This window comes from Typopeltis vanoorti, chromosome 7 (genome assembly GCF_054136105.1).
Source record: "Typopeltis vanoorti isolate ZY-2024b chromosome 7, IOZ_Tvanoo_1.0, whole genome shotgun sequence".
Taxonomy (NCBI): domain Eukaryota; kingdom Metazoa; phylum Arthropoda; class Arachnida; order Uropygi; family Thelyphonidae; genus Typopeltis; species Typopeltis vanoorti.
The window spans coordinates 93,749,574-93,761,020 of NC_143555.1; the positions used below are offsets into that span (position 1 = coordinate 93,749,574).

General features: G+C 37.0%; 1 protein-coding gene across 1 annotated transcript in view; it reads left to right on the forward strand.

The window, feature by feature from the left end:
- Positions 1–11,203, forward strand: part of LOC150104871 (ras association domain-containing protein 10-like) — a 100,799-nt gene extending 89,596 nt beyond the window's left edge. Inside the window, exon 2 of the mRNA XM_090395081.1 lies at positions 9,990–11,203. Coding sequence (XP_090251207.1) covers positions 10,013–11,203 — 1,191 coding nt within the window. The 5' untranslated portion in view covers positions 9,990–10,012. The remainder of the gene's footprint in view (positions 1–9,989) is intronic.
- The last annotated feature ends 244 nt before the right edge of the window (positions 11,204–11,447 follow it).

An 11,447-nucleotide genomic window follows, 5' to 3' on the forward strand; every position in this document is an offset into this window, starting at 1 on the left:
TATGGTAATTGTTAGTAAAATTGAGATGACAACGAAAATACAATTAGGGTTTTTGGACGTGGTATTATTTGTCAAGTAAAGAATATCATGCAATCCAGACATTAAATAAACACGTGACTAATGATGTCATATAAATAAATGTTTTTCTGGTAGTTTTGGTGAAAAAGTTCATAAATTTCATGTCCAAATAAAGTAATCTAATTAATTTAATTAGATTAATATAATTAATCTAATTAATTTAATTATTTCATCTATTTTGATAGTAATTTATATTTGTTTTTAAACATTAATTAATTTTATAAGGAAAAAGCATTTATTTACACATAATATCAATTATATCTAATACACCATAATATATTGCATCTAATTTAATTATATTTTCCCAAGAAAGGAAGGACTATTGGGAGAATCTTGGTAGAATCGACCGTGAGATATTCTGTTTAGCTTTTGTTTATTGTTTAGAATTCTGAATGGATTAGATTCTGATTTTCGATTATGGATGGAATGTGATCGGATGCGTCATTTTAGTCTAGACCTGTTTCATTTGATTTGATTTTATTATATAAGGTTATTCGGGAGACTCACATTGCACTGGAGCTAACACAGTTTGAAACCTACTGTCTCCCCCTCTGCACAAAATATGCACGAGGTCTGATGGCCGACAGGCCCAACCCGCAATGAGAACCAGTGGTGGATTAATGGTACTTTAGAGAGGTAGGTTATTACTCTTTGGCCAAGTGAGTTTTCGACACTCCTTTTTCCATTTATTAGGGCACAATAAGCTAAAAGTGCGGTTACTTCGCGTGTTTTTCTAACGCTTGATTTTGCTGGCAGTCTTTTAAAGCTGCGGGATTCTCTCTGAGGGTAGACCACAAATCGGGTCTACAGGCATCTATGCAGACTCAAGGACCCACTTTATTGAACGGTGGCTTCGCACCTTGTTCTCCTGGTATGAGTGGGATTGACGCCGACGCCCTGGTTTAGTCACTGGATAGAGGACTAGCTATAAACATTCTAAAAAAGATCCTCAAAAAATTCGAGCCCAACTTGTGTCGGGGGATGATGACGAGGAAGACAATAGTGCACTGGCGGACGAGAGGCAGGACTTAGTGATTCCCCCCCCCCCCCCAAGACCTCACGGAGGACCGTATGCACAAAACCACAGCCTCTGAACCTCTAAAAGAGGATGGAACGGAGGAAGACAGTCCCGTTTCGGACTTCTCTACATCCACTAAAGAAAAGATATCTCCAATTATTTTACGTGAAAAACATAAATGGACGTCTAAGGGCTACCATGTCCAACCTACAGATCTCTTACAAGTATGCCGAAAATGTCACTGACGGCATAAAGTTCCAGCCCACTTCAGTGATGGACTAACGTAAACTTTCAGGTTAAATGAACGCCAGAGGCATTCAGTATCACACCTTCTCACTTGGTTCAGAGAAAAATCTGAAGGTAGTGTTCAGAGGAGTATCTGAAGACGTATCCACAGAAGAAGTGGCTGCGGATCTACATTAACAAGACTTGCCACTTATCAAGGTCAGCAGAAAATGACCAAAAAAAAAAAAAAGACAAGACTCCAATGCCACTAGTATTAGTGGAAATTAATCAAGCCTACAAGCACATATACGATCTGACGTCTATTTGTGGACTGAAAATCAGCCTAGAACCAACCCTTAAGGAAAAGGGCCTCAACAGGACAGTGCCATAGATGTTAAAAGTTTGGCCATGCCCAGAAGATGTGTAAGGCTGAGTTTAATGTCTAAAATGTGGGGACAGCCACCCAACCAACACCTGTACAAAGCCAAAAACTACCCCGGCTAAATGCGCCAACTGCGACGGCCCTCACACAGCCAACTATAGAGGCTGTATTCAAAACCCAAAAAATAGACGATCAGAGACAGATAGACACTCTTTCTCTCCCAGTAGAACTACGTCAGAGGCCTCAGCTTCACAGTCTCTAAGAGATCAGCAAAAACGGACAGAAGCCCAGCAGCCAGAGGTCTTCAAAAGAACAACTCAACAACGACAGACAAGTACATACGCAGATGTAGTCCGTTCTAAATAGATAACCCAAGAACAGGATCAGCCAGCACCACACACAAACCTGACAACAATTATCACCTCTTCTCTGGCAAATATGCTGCTAGACTTTAGCAGATCAAACCCCTCACCATCCTCTACTAATAGATTCCTTAAGGATACACAAACCATCATCACTGCGCTCACTCATGAACAGGAATAAATTACATCCAGAATCACTATAGATCATCGCGTGGAACGCGAACGGCCTCAGGAATAAAATCTTGGAGCTTCAAGAGTTCGCCCAAAGACATCAGCCGGATATACTCTTGCTAAATGAAACTCATCTGAGACCATCAGACAGCCCTATAATTAGGGGATATCGGCTGTATAGAACAGACAGACTGACCCACAGAGGCGGCGACACTGCTATTTTCATCAAGAATTACACCAACCACCACTCTGTAAATATTCCGCATACTACCAATCTAGAAGTTACTGGCATAGAGATTCTCACAAGCTCGACAGGTAAATTAAAAATCTTCGCAGCATACAACCCTCCACTAAAAATATTACTCTCATCGGATCTGGGCTTCAGAGAGCCTGTCATCATTGCTGGTGACTTTAACGCTAAGCATCATCCTTCGTGGAATAGTCGAACTACCAATAAAAATGGACACATACTTGCTAACTATACAGGATCCAACAACGTGGTTGCCGAAGGTCCCCCTGAACCTACCCATCATAATACATATGGCAGGGCGGATGTCTTGGACATAGTCATACTGCAGAATGCGAGATTCCAGTACAGTATATTGACAGTTAATGTTCTTTCATCTGATCACAATCCAATACTGCTACAGTTGGGAAACCAAGAAAAACTGTCCCCCCACTTATTCATATCATGGGAAAGGTTGACTAAGATACTCCCGAGATACATTGGTCCTCTGCAGCTTATAAAATCCACAGATGGAATTGAAACAGCTGTAAAAGATCTGACTCAACAAATTAACACAGCATGTGCAGCAGTCACTACTTCCAAACTACTCTCAGACCCAACCACTTGCCAGAAGATATCATGAACCTGATCAGGGAGAAAAAACAAAGCAAGAAAGAGATATCACAACACTCAGGCACCACAAGACAAAAGGATCTTAAATAGATTCAACTCTGCAGTCAGAGATGCCCTTATAGCACATAGAGGTCATCTTTGGGAGGAAACACTGACCTGTATCTCCCCTGATAACCACTCCATTTGGAACCTAATCAGAAAGATCAAAAATAAAAACATGCCTCTCTTTCCCCTCTCCAAACAGACCTAGGTATCATCCACACTGATGCAGATAAAGCTGAAGGAACAGCAAAACATTTAGAAAAGCAATGTAGACCCTCATATGACCATCTCGATTTCAATCACATATATAAGATTCATCGACATGTTAGATGTTCACTCAAATCTTCTGTCACGTGCTCCAGTCAAATTGCACCCACATCACCTGCAGAAATACATGATATAATCAAGAAGTTAAAGAACAAAAAAAGGCTTCCGTACCTGACGGAATCACCAACAAGGTGAAAAAGCTACTGCCTCTCAAGCTATTCTACATCTGACAAATATAATAAACTCCATCCTTCACTACAAATATTTCCCTTTCTACTGGAAGCTGGCGGACATAATGCCAATCCATAAGTCTGGAAAAAGACCGCGATTGCCTCAAAGTTACAGACCAATCAACCTCATCTCAAACCTGGGCAAAATTGCTAAGAATGAAATTCTTATCAGATTCCAAGCCTACGTACAAAAATTAAACATTCTACCCAATGAGCAGTTAGGGTTCCGTCAGTTCCATAGTACCACGTAACAGATACCTAGACTTGTCGAATACATCTCCACAGGATTCAACTGGAATCAATGCACTGGAGATATTTTCCTTGACATAACTAGTGCATTTCATAAGGTCTGGCATTAGGATCTAGTACATAAACTCATCTCAACTGGAATACCATTGGAAATGATTCACTTAATCAAATCATACTTTACTGACAGACGCATGCAAGTTAAAATTGGCAGTGCGGATTCATCACAAAAGCACATCTTGGCTTGGAGTCTCACAAGGATCTCTACTGGCACCGATTCTGTTTTCCATATACATGTGTGACATCCCACACAATCATCAAAGCCCTTTACATGGATGATACAGCAATAATAGCCAGATCTCTAAAGCCCCATCTTGCTGTCAAGAAACTGCAAGAAAATCTACTACTGTTCAGAAAATGGTTCGCCAAATGAAGACTGCAAGTCAATTCTCAGAAGAGTGTAGACATGCTATTATCCAGAAGATCAATGTTTCCTAAAGGACACATTCTCCTATTCAATACTAAAATCCCGTGGAAAACAGATCAAATACATTGGTGTACTGCTGGACAGAAAGCTGACCTTCAACAGCAACATCAAGACTCTGTGTTAAAACAGCAAAAGTCATTGCCCAGCTCTATCCTCTGATCAATAGGAACAGTAAGCTGAACACCAGAATCAATTTACTCATCTACAAATTGATGGTTCGTCCTATACTCACTTACACATCTCCGGCGTGGAGCCATACCACTGATTCCGATATTCTCAAGTTACAACGTGTGCAAAATAAATGTCTAAGAATGATCCTGAACGCACCTTGGTTCGTACGAAATGTATAGCTCCATCGGGACACAGACGTCCCCTATATTTACACTTTCATGCAGACTACAGCAACAAAGTTCTTCTCAAAAACAAATTTGCACCCTAACAAATTGGTTCAACTAGCTGCAACGAATTGGTTCAACGACGCAATAGTCTACTTCAAACACAAAAGCCATCTTAAATTCCAATTCTGACGTTTAATCCCCAAGCCCGCTCATGGCGAGCAATTGGCTCACCAATTTTTCCACTCACCGTTTCCTTACCAGACAGAGGGAATATGAAAAGCATCTGCCTCACCCTTTATGCCAGTAAAGTTGATAGTTGATACATTCTGTTTAGAAATATTGGGTCGAAGTGAATTAAGTCTTTTTTAGGACTTCCAGGGTAACGGATAGCAATGCTGTAGCCAATGAAGTTTTAACTGCGGCTCGGCTAATGTCGTTACTCAGCCATGACTAGAGCTTTTAGCTCAATATCCACCCAGATTTTCTTCATTCAGATGAAGGGATAAAAAGTCAAGGACTCCGTCCATCTCCCAGTCCTTTTTAGGACATTCTGTTTATGCGTATTTTGGAATGAATTCTGTGTAGTACTGATTAAATAACAACCACATTTATCCCTAATAATATCGTAATGCAGTGTTTCCTAACGTGGGGCGTACATCCCACAGGGGGGAACACTTTGAATATTTTGGGGGGGCAATTAGAAAATGATGTTGCATTCGTCACCTCAATACCGATATACTCAAAAAACTCACTATTGTCGGCGATAAATTGTCGATGTTGCAACCCTGACTTTCAAAGAAAAAAAAGCTGACATCACTAGTACAGCAGTCAACATAAATACAGTATCAAGAAGAACTCTCAGAAAAGCAAAATGATGAGTCTGTTAGAACTTTATTTAACATGAAAGGAACAATGGCATGGCTTTCTGACGAGACAAAAACGAAATACCGAAATTCAACTAGTTTTGCATAAAAAAAAAATACTGTTGCCCTTCCCGTCGTCATATTTAGTTGAATGTGGCTTTAGTGCTGTAAATGACTTGCTACTGAAAGAAAGAATCATCTGGATATCACAAACCATAAGGATTTGAGATTGAAAATGACTAAATTAGTACCTCAAATAAAAACTCTTTTGCAGAAGACATCAAGCTCAAGGATCGCATTAACTTTGATTTTATTTTCCCGAGTTCAGTTCGATTTATGTTTAATAATATACAAAGTGTAATATAAAATTTATATTCATTGAAGAAAGTCAAATTAAAAACAGTTTTACTTATGTTCCTTTTTTATTTAAAGTACATATTTATATTATACTTTTTCAGAACTTGACTGAGTATTATGCTAGACGGGGGGGGGGGGCATCAAAATCTTTTAGGCGATGAAGTGGGGCATGATCCAAAAAAAAAAAAAAAAAAACGTTGGGAAACACTGTCGTAATGTATACAATTCGCTACATAGAAAAACTGTTACGTAGGGGAACCTACAGTCTATTATTAAAGATTGTTCTCCCCTAAGATGGTTCTTTTCGATAATGTACCGATAGTTAATACTATTTCTCTCTTCCCCAAACATCTTTTTACTTTATAACTAAAATGTTGTGTGCAACGAAAAAATAATTTAAAGCTGTGTTTATTTAGAGTAGCCTGTCGGTTTTCTAGGTTATCTTAATACCCAGAATAAAGTAGGACAAATGAATATTTGGATGGCTTACCTGGCCAGCAGGTTAGCTAAATAAATAGCGTCTTCGCTCTTCAGCCGGACATGAAGTCATTTGCTAGTGTAAGACCATTATCCAGCTTACTGGAGATCTGGCTTGAAAAAGTTCCAGGTTTGGTCTCTAGAACAGCATTAGTTAGATTAGCTAACTCTAATAATAATAATAATAATAACAGTTAGTTAGATTAACTAACTCTTAGCCTGCTCCCATAATACTAAAGTGCTATAGATAGTTTAACAAAAGCGTTTAGTGGGATTTACACACACACACACACACATACACACACACACACACACACACACCAAGGCGAAAACGACTAGCCTTCATTGGCGGAATTATTCTGTTTTTCGGAGTGCTTTTGTGAGACGTCTTTGGGGAAAGTGGATTGGCTGTGGATTATTGGAGGGTATGCAGTGCTCTTTACATTACCAATCTTTATTTTCTTCTTCTTTCCAATAGCTCACAAAATCCCAGAAGCCAATGATAAGGCATCCAACGAGGAACTCATTTATTCTAACATAAAAAAAAAACGGAATAAGTGTTATGAAAAGAAGCCAAGCAAATTATATGAATAAAAATTTGAGAAATCTTAGGCAAGATTATTCAATCATCTTCACTGTCACGCCTTCGCTGAAGTATTAAAATGTGGATCGATTTTGAGGGTACTTATTAATACTTTTTTTTTATTTTTTGTTGATGAATCTTCAATTTTTGATCCTCTGGAGTTCAAAATTTTTCACTGATCTCACATCCTATCCATGATTTTTTTTTTTATGACAGTACGCTTCCATTTCTGTTCTTCATTAATCAATATCATAAATACGGATCTCCATACCATTGTCTAATGGGCTGAGGACAACATGTATGCTTCCAAATGAAAGTCTTGTCTTATTTATCGCAAGAAAGATTTCACTTTACACATACCTTATGTGTTTTAGCCTTTCCTGAAAAAAAAAAAAAAAAACATATCACACCCAGAAACCTTATCAGCATAAAAAAACTAGGTATCCTTTCTTATACTTCCCTATCTCGGAAAACCATCCTCACTTTTGGAATGTTGCATCAAAAGCATAACAATTCTAGTCGCTGCTGGGCAACATCTTTTTAATGAAGATGATAATGAACAGTTTCAAACCTACCGAACCAACTTCTTATCCTCTTTCATTACATCTTTCTTCGTCCTCTGAATCCCTTTCACTCTATTTTCCTGCAAGGACAACGTCCACGTATTCAAGAAACACATCAGTAGGTTATTTTTCTTCTTCTCCTTTCAATTTCTTTTTCTTCTTCTTCGCAAGCACTTGCTCCCACAAGACAGTTCTGTTTTGTAGCTCTTGCAACATGCATGGGATGAATGGTCAAAAAAAAAAAAAAAAGAAAGAAAGAAAGAAAAGCCAAATAACATAATATTTAATTTATCGAAATATTTAATGCAATAGATTTTTGCAAATTTGAGCTCTAAATATTTTTTTTAATTTAAAATTTTTATTTATTTAATTTTATTTTTTTAGTTACCAGTTACACAATAAATAATCCTTAAAAATACGAATTACACACCCAACATATTTATAGACGATAACTTTAGACAGAAGAACAATTAATACCAACTACTTTATTTATTATAGCACCATCTATTAAAAAAATGAGCATCACCATTTCTCCAGAATTGCCCACAGCAAATAAATTCTGCATGTTTTCCAAATTCCTATTCCTAATGTTTGATTATAGTCCTCTTTATTAGGAAATTAGCATACAAAAAGAAAAAAAAAGCTATTAAAATAAATACATCCCTTAATCCCTCAATTACACGACACGACTGGAGATTGTTGATGTCAATCCAATACACGAAAGGTGTAAACCTATTTTACATTAGCTTTGTGGGGGGTGACCTTAAGATATCCTGTTGTAATGAACAAATTTGGAATTTTTAAGCCACTTCCGGCCTCCAATAAGTAGAATAGTGATCTCACAATGATGATGAAATTCACCTACCATCTAAAGATTTCGCAAATATCTACATCCAAGTAGGAATCCAACCCAGAGCCTATTGGTCTGAGATCAAAAACATTCACTATCCACTATCTAATATCAGTAGATCGACACTCACTATCCACTAATTTCTCTTTCTTTCGCTAACTCACCATTATCATCTCGTTTTCTTTATCTTCAGTTGAAAGCCATTCTTATTTCTTTCCTAAATTTTAAACTCAAACGTCATTTACTTCTCTAAGCTACTAAATAACATCATAGAAGTATATATTTGTAGCGATATCAAGTAATATTTATTATGCTGGAACTGGCAGAAATGCTGACTAGGCGTATACCTTAGTTTTCTCAAATGTAATACCAACCAATTCAGTCCAACATAGACTAAACTTTATAAAAGAGACTCCCCACTCCGAATTTCGAAAACAATTTCATTGCGTCTTTTTTTTTTTTCATTAAATAATTTTACAGATAGTTATTGCCTAATAATTATATGACTCATAAGGATGTAAGTGGTTAAAATGATTCTTTAGACTAGTTTTTTCCTATAATAATTGTGTCCAAAGCAGGGGCAGCTCGTGAATAGGCACAGCGGAACTGCAGCACCCCCAATTTTTCTCGATATATAAATATATTTATTAATTTATTTATATTTGCTTGTAATATTTAATTTTTTCATCAACAATTCTATACAATTCTCTTATTTTGTATAAAAAATAACAAAAATCCATCTCGTAGCACTTAGGAGGGCGAAGGACGCTAGCAGCACCCCCAATTTTTCTCGATATATAAATATATTTATTAATTTATTTATATTTGCTTGTAATATTTAATTTTTTCATCAACAATTCTATACAATTCTCTTATTTTGTATAAAAAATAATAAAAATCCATCTCGTAGCACTTAGGAGGGCGAAGGACGCTAGCAGCACTGTGTTTACCACACTCTCATATTGTTACGCGCGCAAGCATATGCACGTCATAGTGAGATGCGATCTATTAGCGTAATGCGGCACTGTCCGTCGCGTAGTTCCATTGTTGTTTATATGCACTTTGCGCCAGTTCGTAGTGCTTTTCGTGTTTACTCCGTCTCTTTAAATATTTGGACATTACAATTAAAGACATAGCATTTCTTATAGTTTTTATTTTAGAACATTATTGGGGTTATGATAATGGATTTTATTTTTAAGTAATTTTGATTAATACCAAACTGTATAATTTAATCGATAAAAAATAATATTTTTTCATGTTTAATTTTTTTTTAAAATTTTTACTATAATTTTGATATATTATACAAACACGTATACACTGTACTTACAGTGTGTAGGTATATTTCGAAAATTGCAGCACCCCCACGCTTTCAAGCCACGAACAGCCACTGGTCCAAAGTAATATTTATAACTTGTTTATGATACTGAAGTGTTTTTATTAAAAAAAATACATAGCTTTTTTTTAATAAAAGATTGGATTTTAATTTTGATTTATATTAATTTGATTTTAATCTTTTACAGCTATTTTTACTATATCTCCTTTACTTTTTAAGATATTTAAAACAATATATATTTTTTTTTATTTCCCGCAGGATCTGCTTAATGATAGAAAGTGATGGGGACAGAGATCCCCTTGTGGATAGGGGGTCTGCAAAAATGGATTACTGGTGTAACAAAACAAACCACATGTGACGACATCGTTCGTGCAGTGCTGGCCTCTAGCGACAACTTCGGAAAAGACAACAAACCGAAAAGAGATCATAGGTGTTATACAATTGTAGAAAGGTGGAGAAAAGTGGAGCGACCACTGGAGGGTAGTTCGCGAATTTTGAAGGTGTGGAAGACGTGGGGGATTGAACAGTGCAACGTTCGTTTGTTGCTAAAGAAAACCCACTCGTCCACACCTAAAGATGGGAGAACACATAAAAGGAAGACAATTCGTCAAAATTCCAGAAGCCCCCGTTTGCATACGATGCATCCCCGACGACATAAGAAAAAAGATAAGGGACCGGCCGAGGATCTCAGCGGGGATGAGAGTAAACAGCTAACTGCGGAGAGAATTAAAAAAATGATTTTGTCTCAGGGAGATATTTTAGCTTCACAGCTCAAGAAACTGCAATGCAAGGATGCCGAAATAGAATTCTACGAAACCCAAATTCATTTGATGAGGATGCAAGAAATTGGTGCTAATTATGTACAGGAAACTTATCTCGGAGAACCAAGCGAAGGAAGTAGTTCCAATAGTGCGGAAAGTTCTACCATAGACTACTCTTGTAGGAGCGCCGATGAGGTGATCGATTTATATGAGAGACTTCTAGAACTATGCGAGAGACTAAAGGTAGAAGAAAAGAATATCAGGGTGCTATCCAAGAAGATAAAACAGTCAACCATCAAACTCAGGGAAGAGAGTACCAGGAAAAAAGAAATATCGGCAAAAAACTCTCATTCGGCATCTTCAAATGAAGATCTAGAACCACAGATTGAACGTACAAGGTTGGACATTGAAAACTTGGTAAAAATCACCGAAAATCAACACGCTATAATACATAAAAACGATCGGAGTTTAATTGATTGTCAAAGGATTGTTGAAGACAAAAAGTGCTACTTGCGCCATCTACAGGTAGATATAGAAAACATCGAGAAGGAGACTCTCAGGTTACAGGAAGAATATTCTGCTATTCAGAGCAAACGGCCACCAATAGTGTGTGAGGTCACCGAGGGTGGAGATAATAATTCAGATACCGGATTAAGCTCTCTGCACAGCGGAAGTGATGATGGAGTTTATGCATTAGACACCCTGGTTTAGAATTTATTTAATGTAGAGTGATACTGTATAATAAACATGGATATATTACACTGTACTAGAAGAAAAAAAAAAGATACTGCAAGCATATAATGAATATTTAAATCATGTATACATGCGGAAGATTGTAAGATGACACTCGAAACTTTGAATTGTAATATAAAATTATATGACTGCTGTATCTTTTTTTTTCTCTTTAAATAGTACTAAAGGTAATTCCACTGATAATAAATGTGTATTAATAACA